This window comes from Chrysemys picta, chromosome 8 (assembly GCF_011386835.1).
Source record: "Chrysemys picta bellii isolate R12L10 chromosome 8, ASM1138683v2, whole genome shotgun sequence".
NCBI classification, from domain to species: domain Eukaryota; kingdom Metazoa; phylum Chordata; order Testudines; family Emydidae; genus Chrysemys; species Chrysemys picta.
The window spans coordinates 13,062,755-13,080,570 of record NC_088798.1 but is presented as its reverse complement, the minus strand read 5'-3'; the positions used below and the strand labels follow the sequence as shown (position 1 = coordinate 13,080,570).

At 41.2% G+C, this 17,816-nt stretch overlaps 1 protein-coding gene across 9 annotated transcripts in view; it reads left to right on the top strand.

Moving 5' to 3' along the window:
- USP24 (ubiquitin specific peptidase 24) overlaps nt 1-16,139 on the top strand; it is a 108,600-nt gene extending 92,461 nt beyond the window's left edge. For 2 of the 9 annotated variants that reach the window (XR_010589602.1, XR_010589605.1), the window contains 9 exons: nt 275-388; nt 636-701; nt 4,239-4,305; nt 4,739-4,768; nt 8,464-8,542; nt 9,485-9,560; nt 11,294-11,380; nt 11,707-11,817; nt 12,049-12,449. Coding sequence is in view for 3 of the 9 variants with exons in the window: in XM_024104934.3 (XP_023960702.1) it covers nt 275-388; nt 636-701; nt 4,239-4,305; nt 8,464-8,542; nt 9,485-9,560; nt 11,294-11,380; nt 11,707-11,817; nt 12,049-12,111 (663 nt within the window). In the remaining 6 variants the exon portion in view is untranslated. Of the gene's footprint in view, nt 1-274; nt 389-635; nt 702-4,238; nt 4,306-4,738; nt 4,769-8,463; nt 8,543-8,675; nt 8,863-9,484; nt 9,561-11,293; nt 11,381-11,706; nt 11,818-12,048 lie in introns of those variants that run through there. The other 7 variants (XR_010589606.1, XR_010589604.1, XM_024104934.3 and 4 more) reach the window with 5 other exon arrangements.
- The last annotated feature ends 1,677 nt before the right edge of the window (nt 16,140-17,816 follow it).

Sequence of the window (17,816 nt, the reverse complement as noted above, 5' to 3'; positions counted from 1 at the left end):
CATCAGAAAATATCAACTCAGCCTTTTTACACTGGAAAATTTCAATAACATAGCTCATAAGTGGGCTGCAAGCCAAATTATTGTTGAAGGCAAGTTTAGCAGAGATGGAAAGCAGCAATGTTATGGAATGTTATTGGGGGTGGACTGACCTGGCCACCGTGGGGTAGGAAGCAAAATTACATCCCTGAAGGATACTAAAAAAATCCCATAACACTATAGCTTTTAAGAGTAACACTATAGCTGTGTTGAAATGATATATGTATCTCTCCATTAGGTGATGCATGCGTTACGGGAGCTAACTGGATCATTGTCAGTTCTCATCGAGATGGTGGTGTACTGCTGCTTTTGTAATGAGCACTTTTCCTTCACCGTGCTACATTTCATCAAGGTACAAAGCTAATCAAAGTAGATTTTCAGCGTATGGCCTGTTGCAGGCTTTGAACTTATGGTTGTGTTCCAAGGGCTTTAAATATTTTTAAGATTTAAGGTTCAAATCAATAGTTCTAACAGTTTTTTGTAAACTACAAGCAAGGAATGTTAAATATCTGGTATATTTTGAACTATTACTGAATTATATCAAATTTATGCTGGTGTGTATTCTACCATCCGATGAATTTTGTATTTCTAACATACAGAACCAGCTGGAAACTGCCCCCCCTCATGAACTGAAGAACATATTCCAGTTACTTCATGAGATATTGGTAAGTGAAGAGTAAAGACTTGTATATGAAGCACCGCCCAAGCAGGCTGGATTACGTTTAAATACCTAACTGAAGGAAGGCATTATTATGGGGGTCACAGTTCTGACACACACATCCTGTAATCTTTCCTCCTTTCAGCTGAGGGTTTTAGTCTATTGTATGCTGTGTTACTTACTCAGTATTGCAATAGTCAGTGAAATGCTACAAGTCTTGTTTTTTCATTTTGGACCTGAAGAGAATCGGGTTCATGATTCTAAGGAATGGTAGGAGGGAAAACAGCACAGTAAATTTAATGGCTTTCAAGAAGGCAGACTTTACCAAATTCAGGGAGTTGGTAGATAAGATCCTATGGGAAGCAAGTCTAAGGGGAAAAACAGTTCAAGAGAGTTAACAGTTTTTCAAAAAGACATTATTAAGGGCACAAGAGCAAACTAGCCCACTGCATGGGAAAGAGAGGAAGTATGGTAAGAGACCATCCTGGCTTAACTGGGAGATCTTCAACGATTTGAAAATCAAAGAGTCCTACAAAAAGTGGAAACTAGATCAGATTACAAAGGATGAATATAAACAAATAACACAAGAATGTAGGTACAAAATTAGAAAGGCCAAGGCACCTAACAAGATTAAATTAGAGACATAAAGGGTAATGAGAAAACATTCTACAAATACATTAGACGCAAGAGGAAGTCCAAAGATAGGATAGGCCCGTTAATCAGTGGGGGCGGGGAACAATAACAAAATGTGGAAATGGCAGAAGTATTAAATGACTTTTTGTTTGTTTTTCACCAAAAAGTTTAGTAGCACTTAGACATCTAAGTTAATGAATGCCAGTGAAAATGAAGTAGAATCAAAAGCTAAAATAGGGAAAGAACAAGTTAAAAAATATCTAGACAAGTTAGATGTCTTCAAGTCACTAGGGCCTGATGAAATACATCCTAGGATACTCAAAGAGCTGAGCCCTTAGCGATTATCTTTAAAAAGTCATGGAAGACAGGAGAGATTCCAGAGGACTGGAAAAGAGCAAATATAGTGCCAACGTATAAAAAGGGGAATAAGGACAACCCAGGTAATTATAGACTAGTCATCTTAAGTTCTTGGAAAGCACCTGGAAATATAATGGAGCAAATAATTAAGCAGTCAGTTTGCAAACACCTATTGTGATGTTTGTATAATGTGATAGGTAGCTGTCAGTGTGGATTTGTCAAGAACAAATCCTATCAAACCAACCTGATAGTTTTCTTTGGGCTTGTCTACACCACACAGCTGTCGCTAAAAGTCAGCATGTATAAACGCTCTTTTTCAGTACTTTGTCGGCACTTTTACTGACAAAATACTTCCAGCCCCGCGAGTGACATTTGTCGGCAGGAGAGCGCTCCTGACGACAAAGCCGCATTCACACTGCCACTTTTCTCTTTTGCGGGGGGAGGCTTTTTTAAGTGCCTGTGAAAGACAAAAGTTTTGTCGACAATTTCCCAGTGTAGACAAGCCCTTTGACAGGATAACAAACCTTGTGGATGGGGGTGGAGGTATGGGAAAGCAGTAGATGTGGTATATCTTTACTTTAATAAAGCTATTGATACTGTCTTGCATGACCCTCTCATAAACAAATTAGGGAAATACAGCCTAGATGGAGCTACTATAAAGTGGGTGCATAACTGGTTGGAAAACCATTCCCAGAGAGTAATTATCAGTGGTTCACAGTCAAGCTGGAAGGGTATAATGAGTGGGGTCCCTCAGAGATCAGATTTAGGTCCAGTTCTGTTCCGTATCTTCATCAGTGATTTAGATAATGGCATAGAGAGTATGCTTATTAAGTTTGCAGACAATAGCAAGCTAGGAGGGGTTGCAAGTGCTTTAGAGGATAGGATTAAAATTCAGAATGATCTGGAGAAATGTTCTGAAGTAAATGGGATGAAATTCAATAAGAACAAATGCAAAGTACTCAGTTTAGGAAGGAACTGTCAATTGCACATATACAAAATGAGAAATGACTGCCTACGAAGGAGCACTGCGGAAAGAGATCGGGGGTCATAGTGGATCACAAGCTAAATTTGAATCAACAGTGTAACACTGATGCAAAAAAAAAGCAAACGTCATTCTGGGATGTATTAGCAGGAGTGTTGTAAACAGGACACAAGAAGTAATTCTTCTGCTCTACTCCACATTGATTAGGCCTCAGCTGGAGTATTGTGTCCAGTTCTGTGTGCCCGCGTTCCAGGAAAGAGTGGACACATTGGAGAGAGTCCAGAGAAGAGCAACAAAAATTATTTAAATGTCTAGAAAACATGACCTGTGAGGGAAGATTGAAAAAATGGGTGTGTTCAGTCTGGAGAAGACTGCGGGGATCATAACAGTTTTCAAGTACATAAAAGGTTGTTACAAGGAGGAGGGAGAAGAATTGTTTTTCTTAACCTCTGAGGATAGGACAAGAAGCAATGGGCTTAAATTGCAGCAAGGGAGGTTTACTTTGGACATTAGGAAAAACTTCTTAACTATCAGGGTAGTTAAGCAGTGGAATAAATTGCCTAGGGAGGTTGTGGAATCTCTGTTGGAGATTTTTAAGAGCAGGTTAGACAATCAACTGTCAGGGATGGTCTAGATCAGAGGTGGGCAAACTACGCCCCACAGGCCACATCCAGCCTGGCCCCTGAGCTCCTGGCCCGGGAGGCTACCTCCAGCCCCTCCCCTGCTGTTTCCCCTCCCCCGCAGCCTCCGCTTGCTCCGCCACCAGCACAATGCTCTGGGCAGCAGGGCTACGAGCTTCTGGGGCAGCACAGCTGCAGAGCCCGGCCTGGATCCGGTGCTCTGTGCTGCGCAGTGGTGACAGCATAGCGCTGCCAGCCACTGTTGCTCCAGGCAGTGCGGTAAGGGGGCAGGGAGCGGGGAGGTTGGATAGCGGGCAGGGCAGTTCCGGGGGCTGGTCAGGGGGCACAGGTGTAGATAGGGGTTGGGGCGGTCAGAGGGCAGGGAACGGGGGGTTGAATGGAGGTGGGGTTCCGGAGGGGGGGGCAGTCAGGAATGAGAGATGGGGCGGTGGGAGGCAGTCAGGGGACAGGGAGAAGGGATGGCTGGATGGGGCAGGGGTCGGGGGGGCAGTCAGGAATGAGGGGGGGATGGATGGGCCAGCGGGAGGCAGTCAGGGAGAGGGGGGGTAGATGGGCCAGGAGTTCCGGGGGGGGGGGGGCATCAGGGAACGGGGGGGTTGGATGAAGCAGGAGTCCCGGGGGGGCAGATAGGGGGTGGGGGCCGGGCCACAACCCCCTCCCCTAACCAGCCCTCCATACAATTTCCAAAACCCGATGCGGCCCTCTAGCCAAAAAATTTGCCCACCCCTCGTCTAGATAGTACTTAGTCGTATCTTGAGTACAGGAAACTTGACTAGAAGACCTCCCGAGATCCTTTCCAGTCCTACAATTCTATGATTTATAACACAAAAATCTGAAGAACCTGAGACCATGGTTATAATGGAGACCACCTTGCAAGTACCTCTCACATAACACTAAGTTCTACCAACCTTTTTTTTTTTTTCCTTCACAGGTTATTGAAGACCCTTTACAAGTAGAGAGGGTCAAATTTGCATTTGAGACTGAAAATGGATTGCTAGGCAAGTAGGCCTATTGTGTGAAATGTGGTAATGCTTTCCTTTGACAAATGTCCAGATAACCTATTGGTTTTTATATCTTGCTGAACTGAAGAACCTCTTAACGAAATTGATTTCACATATTATCCAAAAACAGCACGAGAATATCATGGTGATAGACGGGAGGAAATGGACTCTTATTTCTCCCAAACAAAACAAATCATTAAGCTGATAGAGGGATGGAGCGCATGTACATCAGGGAAGGCCATTCAGAGTTCAGATCAGGCCCAAACTATTGGGGGGCGGGTGTACACACAAATATACAGTATTGTCATAAAGGTTCTCTCCCCAGCCCCATTCTGCAATGTAGTCCTTGCACTGGAGACCAGGAGGAAAAGCAGTTAGTATATAGGAAGCAACCTATATACTAATATTAACATTTTTGGCCTTTCCCTAGGGGGAAAAAAAGATGTGAAGAAAATGTGAAGTAAGTGGAAGAGATGGGAATTTCTCTGTTTGCTGGTTGACTTTCAACCCAGTTGCAAAACAGACTCCTGGAGAGAGTCTCCTCCTTGCACATCTTAGTATTTTTGCTGCCTCCTCCAGTCTTCCTCCCTTATGAATGTGGTGACTCCTGTTCTGATTCAATAATCCTACCAAGGACTGGATGCATGCATCCTGCCTTTAAAAGTGTGTAAGCCTGTATTCAGGCCTTAGGTAATCTCCAGGTGCTCTGATCCTGCCGAATCAGAGGGCTGGTATCCGAATGCAGGCTCTCCATAGCTAAGCTTTTTTTTCCCCCCTACTCCATGAGTCAAGGTTCTTTTCCCCCAAAGCTTCTCTGACCTGCAAGCTAAAGTTTGGGGGAGGGGAGGCAGCAGCCCTAATCTCGTATGGAATGATAGAACCTTCTCTTACTATATGGGATATGACACACACACATATAGCCCCATCCCAGGATTTGGTTCTAATGTGAGCTGCTGTCCCCTTCTAATAATGGTATTACCAAGAGCTCTCTCCAGTCAGCAAGTTGCTGAGCCCTTCCCCACCCACATGGACTACTTTGCCACAGAGCTCTTGGAAACTGTGGGAAGAAAATCTTCTACCACTGTGGGTTTTGTAAGTAAGATTCTCCAAGGGTGGTGCAGCTTTTCTGTCTGGATGTCGAGGAAAATTTGTTCAAGGATCTTGTACCTGAACAGCTGCGGGGCTGTCACTTCTTCTCAGGTGTGAGTTTGAACATCATTCCCCCTCATGGTGTCTTTCATGCTTCATTTGTCATGAAATCTTACTTTCCTTGGCCACATGGACAAGATCCTACTATTGGTATGAGGATAACTAAGTTAAACCTGGAATTCCTAGAAACTGTTCAGATACTTCAGACTTCATTACTGTGCTCTCTACTATTATTAAGACCACAAAGCCATATACAAACCAACCTTTGGGTAACAAGTCCGCTTCTGGCAGATCCTGGAATCCTTTCTTGCAACCTCTGCTCAGGGTAGATTTAAATCAAATTGATTTAAATCATCAGTTGGCAACCATTAAAACATGCTGATTTGCAACTAAATATAGCCTGTATACTAAATTTGGTATCTCTTTAGCTAGCCAAGGGGATATGCTATATCTATATACATATATTTAAATTTAAGCAAGTATAGAGCTTAAATACATTTATTCAGATTCATATTTTTTACATTTATTATGTTAGAAAATGTGACTAACATGTTTCTTATTTACTTGATTCTTTAATTCAAGATTTGTGTCAAACTGGATGAAAATTGGACTTTAAATGCGCCAAAAAAAATTTTTAAACAGTTTTATTTAACTACTAAACAATCTTATGTGCTGATGCATAAGAAAAAAATCAAGTAACAATGTTTTGCATTTAAAACCAACTGATTTATTAAACAACATAAGTATCTGTGGTTAGTGAATGAACTGGCTGTTTCTGGTCCCCATGTCCTTCATACTTTGGAACCTATGTTACGGCCTAACTTACAATCATCATTAAAATCCTTTACATTAAACCACTGAACTGGTGGAAGCTACTAGAACAGAGTTTGTTGAAGTGCTAAACCAGCTTTTGTCAGCTATTTGTAGGGGCAGAGAGAATATTTTCTTCTTTGCAGCTTTTTCAGCTAGTTCAATTCAGTGACTCGTTCATTCAGAGTTAAGAAACCAGTTGGGAGTTGAAAAAGCAGGAAAGCTTGTTTTCCTCTTCCAATTTCTGAATAAAAACTAGGTGTGAGAGGATGCAGAACTACCAGTTATCATAATTTCAAATTCAATTTTAAATGGTTATTTTAAAGAAAAATGTATTTTATTTAATTCAACAATCTGATTTTTTTTTAAAAACTAACCTATTTTTATCCACCCTGACTCCATTGTAGGATGCAGAGACAAGAAATTTAATAACATAGGAAAATTACTGACTTGTAATGGCTTATTGTAGTCTTGCTCATTCTCCATTGAGGGGTTTCTGGGTGATGAATTTTGCTTTCATTTATATATTGAGGAGTTAGACATTGCTTTAGAAAAACAATAAGGAGTCTGGTGGCACCTTAAAGACTAACATTTATTTGGGCATAAGCTTTCATGGGTAAAAAAGCTTTTGTGGGTAAAAAAACTTCACGGATCCGAAGAAGTGAGGTTTTTACCCACAAAAGCTTATGCCCAAATAAATCTGTTAGGCTTTAAGGTGCCACCAGACTCCTCGTTGTTTTTGTGGCTACAGATTAACACAGCTACCCCTATGATAATTGCTTTAGAAGTTTTAGCTCCAGTTGGAAGTTGGTGAGCTGGGTCCTTTATCCTGGCTTTGATTGTTAATTTGCTTCCTAGTAGATGGAACCCTGTAAAAATCTATAGTAGGATGGATAGGAGGAAGATAACAGTATTACCAGAGATTTACAGCTTGTCTGTAAACTGCTGTTTGAAATCCAGGTACAGTGCATAAAATAATTGCCTGAAGTCTTACTTTGATCTAGTTTAGACAAAAAGGAGGGTTCAGATACACTGTAAGAGACTCTTGAGCAAAATTAGTACTGTTAGCATGAATATTTTATAAATGTCTAACATTTCTGAAAGCTCTAATAAAATGAAATGATAAAATGCCAGAATTTTTTGCTTTAGCCTGATATTTTCAATCCAATTTGTAGCTGTTTGTATCACAAAACTGTGTGTGAATTATGTTTTAAATATTTCTGTTCTTCGAGTGCTTGCTCATGTCAATTCCATTCTAGGTGGGCCTGTGCCCACGTTCGCAGTTGTTGGAAATTTTTGCCTTGGCGGTATCCATAGGACCAGCTGTGGGTGCCCCCTTGAGTGCCATGCTCATACACTGGTATATCAGGCCCCGCCAGCTCTGCGTCCTCTCAGTTCCTTCTTACCACCTGTGGTGGTTAGTCGGAGCTCCTTTCCTTACATAGCAAGGGCTAGTGATTTCGTTTCTTCTGACTTAGAGCCTTAGGGCCTTGTAAATCGTTTGTTTATAGTTGTTAGTGTTAAGTAGTTGTTAAATGTTGTTAGGAGTTAGAAGTTAGAGTCCCAGCAGGGACTTTGCTCCAGGCAGGGCATGCCCCAGTCCCCCGGGTTTAAGCCCTGTGCGGATTGTAACAGGCCTATGCCTGTAAGTGACCCCCCACAGCAGCTGCTCAAGTGCTTGGGGGAATCGCATGTGAAGAAGTGTCATATTTGTAAAAAATTTCAACCCAGGACTCGGAGCAGGATATTCATTTGCGGGCTCTCCTCATGGAGGCTGTCCTTTGTCCGGCTTCCAAGCCATCCCGCCAAGACTCTCCTAGTACCTCGGCCTCAGTGAGCAGCGCACCCCCAGCACCAGGCTCCACCCAGCACTGCTCCCCTTCTCCGGTGCCCAGAAAGAAAACAAAGAAGCATAGCTCCTCGGCACTGGGCTAGAAAGGCCATCGGGTAAAGGATCCAGTTCGGGCTGCCCTGCCCCTCCAGAGCTGTGTGGACATGCCTCCCCTGATACTCATACTGATGCATGAGCGCGGCACTCAAGAAGGCGCCACAGCTGGCCCTTTGGATACAGCTGAGGCAAAAATCTCTGACCGCGCATGTGGGCGCGCACACACCTAGAATGGAATGACATGAGCAACACATCTCAAAGAACAAGAGTTACGAAAAGGTAGATAACTTTTTTTTTTCTCATTCCAGCCTTGATGCACCATAGTAACCATGTGGACAGCAGTCGTTGCTATCAGTGTGTCAAGTTCCTTGTTACTCTTGCTCAGAAGTAAGTAATGGTAAAAGAAAGTGAAAAGTTCATGTTAAACTCTCCATAGTAACAACCTCACAAATTTTCAGCCTGTCGCAAACCTCCCTGTTGCTAATATGGATGTTGTTACCTACACCTTTGTCACCTGTAGGCTGGGTTACTGTAATGCAGTTGAAGTTCAAAGGCCTGCTCTTGAAGTCTACTTGATCTCTTGAAAATGAGATGCTAGGTTCCCTTGAGATGGATTGAAATTGTATGTGGGGTATTTTTAAATCTACTAGTCGCTGAGTTGGATTTCTCCTGCCACAGATAATACCAACATCTAAAGCCAAAGTAGGAGAGCTGCATTCTGTAGTGTTTAAGGCAGTTGTCAATTCTTACATGCGAAATGCAGGTTTCTGGCAGATAAATATTAGGAAGGATTTCAGATCTTTCATTTCAAAATGACAGGTTTCAGAGTAGCAGCCGTGTTAGTCTGTATTCGCAAAAAGAAGAACAGGAGTACTTGTGGCACCTTAGAGACTAACAAATTTATTAGAGCATAAGCTTTCGTGGACTACAGCCCACTTCTTCAGATGCATATCCGAAGAAGTGGGCTGTAGTCCATTTCAAAATGTTTGTTTTTAAATCTAATCATGTATTCTGTTAATAATTAAAGGTTTAAAATATATGCTCTTGGTTCACCTTTAACTTACTTACGTAATGGACTATCTGATGTAAATTTCATTCAACTTTATTTGTGTATATCTAATATACATTTTTTACTATCACTAAGCCAGTTAATTTATTATAGCATTGTCTTCAAAAAAATAAAACATGTTTGCAATAATGACATGTAGAGAAGACAGTGACTGACTTGGTTCTTGTAATGTGTGTGAAGGAAGAGCAGACTTTGAATTTCAGATTTAACAGAAAGGATTGCCTTTATTGTGGATAATAAATATGCTCTCAATTTCCAAGGTGCCCTGCTGCTAAAGATTATTTCAAGGAGAATTCTCATCATTGGAGCTGGGCTGTACAGTGGCTACAGAAGAAGGTAATTTGGCTGGGGCAATATTATGGAGAGACTGTCTTCTCTTCCTTGTTACATTTGCAGCCAGACTTCTATTATAAGTTGATCTATGTGATTTTTTTTTTATTTAATTTTTGTTGACCCAAAACTATTCACGAATTTCCCCTGATAGTTTAGGCTGGGGAAAAGTTTTCACAGTCAGCTTCAGAAAACGGTCTGTGTGTGTCTGTTCTTCCATTTATAATTGTTACTCCAGTAGTTAGGACACCTGCCTGGGATGTGGGAGACCCACGTGTGAATCCCTGATCTGGAACAGGGATTTGAACACAGATCTCCCTCCCAGGTAAGCAGCCTAGCCCTCTGGCTCTAGGCTACTCTGTGTAGATTGCTCTGTCTCTCCTGTTGAAGGTTTCCATTTTGTATAACTACATAAATATTCATTTGAGCAGGTGAGTGCCCTAACAAATGAGCTCTAGGCTATTCTGTTGTCAATCTCCACAGTTCCACTTTGTGTAAATCTATAAATATTCATTGGACTAAAGAGAGAGTGAGAGAGACTGTTGCCTGGTGATTGAGACACTCACGTGGTAGGTAGGTAGATGTGGATTCAGATCTTTTCTTCCCGAATCAGGAAAATCAAAACATTTTCTAAACTGACCTGGATGTTGTCCCTGATTTTTTGGGTTTGCTGGCCAAAATGAAACATCAGTCATTCGCCCAGCTCGAATTATAAGCTCAAATCTCCCCTTGCTGTATTTTTGGAATAGGCATGAATTTCACCTTGGTTTCTGTGATCATTATTATGACAGAGTGCAAGTTTTTCCTGGAATCACAAGTAGTATTATGACATGGCTAAAATGGCTACATTTGGAAAAGTCACTTTATTTGGCTCCTTACTTTAAAATAGAAAGGTTTGTGTACACACAAATGTACACATAGGTACCAGTAAAGACAACTCGGACATAGTTTTTATAAATCAGAATATTTTTTTTAAATCAGTGATGATCCCATGACTAATGTCTCTCCCCATGAGGAAAACCAGCTTTGGAAGCTTTCAGAGGCTGAAGTTCAACACTGAAAATCCAGTATGGAAACCTTCCCTTGCCAGGAGCCACCTTCCACCGGAGATTTCTTGCAACCCATTGCGGTTCAACGCAGAAAAATGTCTGCATTAAACAGACACCACTGTCCTCTCAATTCCCACTGCCATGGCTAGGAGCTCTAGTTCCCATTTGCTCCCAGCTAATGCAGGCCTGGTAATGGCTCTCCAGTACTCAAAGACGCTTAAGTGTGAAGTTCAGTAGACCCAGTCCATGTTCTGCTTCCACAGTCCAGTTTAGGCCACGGTCTCTCTGTGAGCACTTCATGGGGTATCATTGCTATTCCAGAATCCGAGACTCTCCATCTTTTTCCCTGACCGCTTTTACAAGGCAGTTGTGTTGCCAGTGCAAAAACTGCACCATACTGAAAATTGAAAATCTGGTAACAGGCATGAAATTAAATTTGCTATAAAAATAGAACAGTGTTATTGTACTGATATTCTACATCTTGGGTTTGGAGCCTTTTAGTGAATTAAATAAGAATGTTTCAGTGATGCTGACACAGGCTCTCCTGTATGCTGCACAGGTATGCCGCAGATTTGGGGAACCTTGCCATAGACTTTTGGCCCATCCTGCTGTGGAATATACAAGCCAGGCCTTAGACATGTAATGTGTTTCTGCTGCTCAGGGTTAATTTTTACTTTGGTTTTTATTTAGATGTCCGAACACTATTGGGCTCCACAGAGTAATGTGTCCAATGAAACATCCACTGCAAAAACCTTCCAGCGCACTATTTCAGCACAGGTACATGTCATAATCACAAGAGATAGTGTTAGTTGTTTTCATTTCCCCCTCCTACGCCTCACTGAGTGGCCATTTTCTTGGCATCTTACTGTAGACAGGTGTACTTAAGTGCATTCTTCCTGTGGAGGTTGGATCTTAAATCTGTTCCTGGCTACAGCGGGCACGCTTAAGTGAATCCATGTGGTTACCTCAGTTACTTCCTGCCAAACTATGGCAGGTCCGTTAGCATGTGATAAATATTGGCAGATGTTGAGTTTTTAATTACGATCATTGAATGAATGGGGTATATGGCGCATCTAACCTCCTGAATTTCCATTCTACCCTAGGACACGCTGGCATATGCCACAGCCCTGTTGAATGAGAAAGATCAATCAGGAAGCAGTAATGGATCAGAGAGTAGTCCAGCCAATGAGAATGGAGACAGGTATCTACAACAGGTAAATAAAATAATAATAATCCTCTCTCATGTTAAGAATTCATTATGAATGATTAAAGCAGTGGGCTTCATACTAAGAATTCCCTGTACTGCATACTTTACCTACTGACTGCATTTTAAAGATGTGATACAGACAAAATAACCCTGACTGCAATCAAGGTGCTAACGTTTCGCTGTATATCTTTCAAAGAACAATGTGTGTACTACCATCATTATTTTTGTGTGTTGAAAGGGCTCGGAGTCTCCCATGATGATTGGTGAGCCTAAAAGTGACCTTGACGACGTTGACCCTTAGAAGATATCTACGAACTCAAGAGCAAGAGTTAAACTGAAATATTTAATGCCTGGCCCCTTTTTGAAACTGGAGTCCCATCGCTTATACCTTCAGAGGAGTCTGGAGAGCGAATGCTTTATAAGAATCTGTGGCAACCCTGAAGAAGTTTGTTTCCTTCGGAGTTCAAAGCATTCTTCATCTGTGGAGGTTTAGGAACTTTAATGCTGCAAAGAACTCCTGCGGTAGCTAATGTGATTGTCCAGACAGGATAAAAGTTTGTCAAGAAGATTTTATCAAATACAAAAAAAGCTAGTGGTTGAAATTTTTATGATGTGAACATTAAATGAGTGAATGTAAAACTGTTGCTTTTTCTGTGATGCTGCAAAAAAAAGATTCTTTTGGGTTTTATACAGAAAAAAAATCAGTCTGCCTTTAGGTATGGAGGGCAAATTTTTAATCTTTCTGATAATATTGAATAGGAATATTCAAAATTATGTAAAGATGTGTGATGACTTACATTTACATTGTAAAATATTAGTTTAAGAATCAGTCTACACAAGGACCTTTGTATTTAATATGTCTCCCCGCTGGTTTGTATAGCGCCTGACAGAGGGGTCACTGAGAGAGCTCTGAAAGATTGTGATTCCTTATAGAATGACTTTGGCACAAGAACTCTGGAATTGGTGAGCTTTTTCTGATAACCTTCTGATGTCAAATTGGGAAGAGCAATAAAAAAGCTTTGTTTTCTCTAGTAACAGGTGTGTATGAAATGACATAGGTGGATTTAAAAAAAAAGTTTAATGTTTAAAAAGAAAAAAAGCACTTTAAGATTGAATTGTTGCAGTTTGACTCCATTAAATCATCTCTTTAAGACTTGGAGACATATTGAATAAACTGTAGTCTTAATCATGTGATCTGCAATCATTTGCTTATGCTTTGAAGTTACTGAGAAAGTTGGTATTGGTTGTATATGATGAATAATTCCTTGAGTGAGTTGGAGACATTTTTGTGTGGATTTTATAATAATTTTAATGCAGGGAAAGAACGATTTGGCTTTGTATTTTCACTTGACCAGGCAACATTTAAAATACCACAGCTAGGTTTATTAGCTCATAAATAACTGGAAACCAGTTGAACTACATGAGCCAGAGTTTTGTTTTCCATGTTGAATGCAATTCAGTCATTTCTAGTAGCTCGGGATACTAGCTTCTTTTGTGCCAATTGAGTTTTCCTATTTGTACATTTTGCATTTTCAGTTTGTCACATTGTCTGCACTGCTTTTGCCTTTATTTATGGATTCTGCCTTACTTTAAAAAAAACAAAATGCACAGAAATGGGGGAATTCTTAAGGAGTGCCTGCGTACCTCCAAAATGGATACATTTGCCAAGTCAAAGGCACAACCAGCCAAAAAGTGCCTTTTTTCTTTTTACTTTTATGTACTGTTGTCAAAACACGAACTGGCAGATGGCTTTTCACTATTGTGCACTAATCTTGAAATTAACCAGTCATTTCATTGTTGAAGCAACCATCCAATAGGATTTCCGTTGTACAGCTCTATAACTTATTGCAGCTTAGAGAACCCATGTCAGAAACCGCCTGTTCAAAATAAGGATGGCATTGTAGTGGATTTTTTTTTCAAAACAATGTCATCGTTGAAACATGGCAGAGTGAGCAGATTTTATAAATGTTTCTGATAACATGCTGGGAAATTTTAAATGTGATGTTTTAAATTAATTTTGAATAAATAATTCATTTCTCACTGACACCTCTTTCCCCACCTTCCCTACTACTTCATAACAGGTCAAAAATCATCTCAGAAATAGTCAATATACAGTAGTGATGTGATGTCATTGTTGTTCCTTGGGGCCAGCATCAATTGTCACTTCAAATGCCTTTTATTTCCTATGGAAACTACGCCCTCTGTTTCTGCAGGCCAAAGTAGCATCGCTTGCAAAACTGCACCAAGATGGCTCAGATCACCACTGTATGTTCCACATCAATACAAACTTTTCATGGTTCTGCTCATGCTTGTACAAAATCAGTGGCTATAATTTTCAATACTTTGGTTTCCAGCTGCTGTCATTTGAACCTGCTGAAGATTTTTTTTTTAAATATAGTTTGACAAAAGTAGCTTTTTTTGTGTGTGTGTAAATTGTGACGTGTTTCTATGTTGTAATTTTTACTGCCAATCTTTTGGATGAAAATGTTTTTATACATCTTACAATATGTTCAGTAAGCGAGCAGCCATCGCATGCCTATGTGCTCTCGGGGATAGATTTGTCCAACTAATGCATAGACATTGGCACTGGAAAAAATAATAGGCAGCCCTGATGAACAGTCTTGGGAATCCTGGTCAATGGAATAAAGTTATTCCTTTCACAGAAAACTAGTGTAGTCTTTAGATTGTTCATAAAGCTGTGCTGTCATGTTGTTGATCCTCTTACCTTGAACTCTCCCATAGCCAATCCTTCAGGTAATGAGCGATAGATTATTATCCTGATACACTTTTTTTTTGACAGCCCCGGGACAAGCTGACCTCATCTAATTTGAAAGAGGTGAATTACTTTCAACACTATTCTATTGTACACCCTTATAGCCTGGCTGTCTGCAAGCACAAGAATAGACAGGTGTAATAGCTATCTGCACTACTCCACCCTGCTTTCTTACAGCAGAATAAAATCACTTAGCTTTATGGCTAAGCTCTTTGAATATTTTGCTTGTCACATAGTAGGATTAGCTGGAAGTTGCCTGAGGGTCAGACTTTGCACTGATACTGACTTCAGTTTGTGCATGATGCATAAAACAGTGAGATTCTGCGTACTCCAGTTATGCTGGTTCAAAGAAAGAACTTGTATGAAAAGCAGGAAACAAAACGATATGGTACTGGTTGTTATATGTGCCCAGTCTTCCTCTTTGTAGAAAGAAAAGACACAATAGCTTCAAACAGGTATGTAAGATGCAACTCTACATTTCTTAATGAAATAAAACCCTTCCTGACAGATGCCTGCATCCTGTGGATGGGAGTTTTAATCAGCAAAGTAAAAGCAAAGCACCTCTGCACTGTTGAGAAGAAACTACCGGTACTAATCTTCAAGCATAAGGCTGCCCCCTATCATGTTAATGACTTGGTAGCAGGAGTCCAAAACCTTGAGACAATACACTAGTGTGAAATATACTGGTGCTTTAACCGCTGACTATCTGGATCTCCAAGCAAGCTATTACGCCACACTTCTCAGGGGCTTAAGCATTGTGAGAGCTTTCTCTTATCTCACCCCTTCACGAAATGGAGCGATGCACTTCGCTCATGTATCAACCACAAAGCAGCAGACACCATATTGGAAGATGTCAGAGGGCTCTGAAGTGCCCTAGCATGCCTCAGGGTAGTAGAAAATACTGATTTGCCAGGGGTCATGCTGCTGTTAGCAGTTATGCCTCTAAAGAGAGAACTGGCCCTGTTGCTACTGTTTTGTTGTTCAGGCACAGTGGCAATTCTTCACTGCTCTCCCTATTATTTAGGAAAACCAATTTTGATCTCCTGGGGTAAGCCGTGAAACCTTCCAATGAGCACAGTAAAGTGCACATAATTTTCCATACCCTTTTTTGAGCTTTTATTAAATGTTTCTGCTCTTTGAGCATCCTACTGACCAGCAATGTTTTCTGCCCTCCAGCCTTCTAACTTACGTAGTTTTAAGCTGAAGTGGAAAGGTTTCCTATTTTTCCTCAGATTTAGATGTCCAGAGTTCAAAATCGAGCAGGTTGTCCTTGCTTGCTTAAAAAAAAATATTGCACACACACTTGGATCTTTGCAACGATCTGAGAGTCCTGACAGCTCTAACATAGGGTGTGCTTTTGGCCCAGGTAGGCAGGGGCTAATCTTGTATTAAAACTGATTAATATCTGTAAGGAAACTGAGTAAGTGCTGGAAACCTGTACTAAGACTAATCTGTTGCAGTGTTTTTGATTTCTTTAATGTTAATCACATGACAATGCTCAGATGGGTTATTTGCTGTTTAGTTGAGCAAATTAAACCCCTTTATGCTGAACAATCCTTGCTTTTAATGTCTTTATGATTAAGCAATTCCCTGGGGCGGTGCTTTATGTGGATGAAATCTTCCTGTACTGTGTTCAGATGTGGCATAACCAAGGCTTGGTGTGCTCAATGACAGCTCAGGCTTTCAACACTGGTCAGTTCCATAGCTAGCCCACTTACCTGTATTAGTCAAACTAATGTGTCTTCTACAGTGGAGGAAATTGTGCCTTAACGCTAGACAGAACAAAGCACCAGGTTCAGCTTAATTCCTGTCATTTCTTGGGAGGGGAGGGAGAAGTGCAAGAGATTTATTCCTTGTTTAGGGTTCAGAGGGAAAAGAACTTGAGTGCAGATGCCAGACGACTCAGTGCCAAGCTGGTGTAGCTGCTACCTTCTCCCTTCCCCCTGCAGAGCACACTGTGCTTCAAGTAGAAGTTTGAGAGATGCTACATCATAAACGCCACCTTTCCCAACCCCATTGCATCCCTACTGTTAGCCCCATGTGGCAGATAACCTGCAGCTGTCTTCTTACAACAGCGATCTGTACTACAGCCACCCTTTTAAGTGCAGCTTAAGTCCTGCTAGATGTATTTTACTTAGTACACCAAATTGAGATAACTGACTTCTCAGAAAATCCTACCCAAGGCAACTGTAATTCAAACTGATCATTTTCCCAGCTCCTTTGTGGGCTATATCTTAAGGAAAGTGTATGGTCAGATCCACTCTGACTATCCAAGTCAGTTTAAAGTTGAAACATTTTACTTGTTAAAACAGCCCAACTGTTCCATTATGAAAACTCCAAGTTCTTCTAAATTAGAGCGCTTATCAGATATTGTTTACATCCACACTTCTATTTGAAACAATAGCTCAAACGTTCGTAAGAGGTTAGATTTTATTATGGATATGATATGGTAAAAGCAGCTTATAAATAGAATGAATAGAAGTAAATCTGTGGACGCCTTTAATGAATTTAATCAGAGGGATGACACAATGTGCTATTTATTATCTGGTAACTTTCCATCTAAGGCCTCATTTCCCACAAACCAACAGGAGGTTTATGCAGTCGAATTTTTTATTCACCACGCTGGCTTATTGTAGGTACATGTGTAAAATAGCTTCACTTTTAGTTCCTCTAGCAGAAGTGATTGATTCTTCCCATGGGCTAACAGGTAGTTGAAGGGGGCAGGTAGAGAATTTTGCCCTTCTAGTACCTCTAAGAGGAGCTGTAATGCTACCCTGTAAAAGAGGGTAACAGGTACAGAACGACTAACGTCACTCAGGGTCCACTAGGCAGAGGCACGCTAGAGGCTCCAGGTAGTGCACTGAAAATAGCACTGCGGCCGTTCTGCCTCAGGTGAAAGTTTGGATGCCCAAGCTCACTTGAGCTCCAGCCCAGCTGGAACATCCACGTTGCTGGTTTTAGTGCACTGGCTTGAGCCCTGCTAGCACAAGTTTGTCTACACCAGGTGGGAGGCTCGCTCCCAGCTAAACCTTAGTGGAGCCAGGACTCCTGCTCATGGTCCTGTACTTGGGCTAACCACCTCTGCACCTGAGTTGTCTCCTCTCCTGTCAACTTCAAGCAACAGGGATGGTTTAGCACCATGCAAGTGCCCTGGGAGATGGATGCCCTTTCACAATGGTTTACCTCCAGCCATGTTGCACTAAGTCAGTTGAGTATACAGATGAACTCCAAGC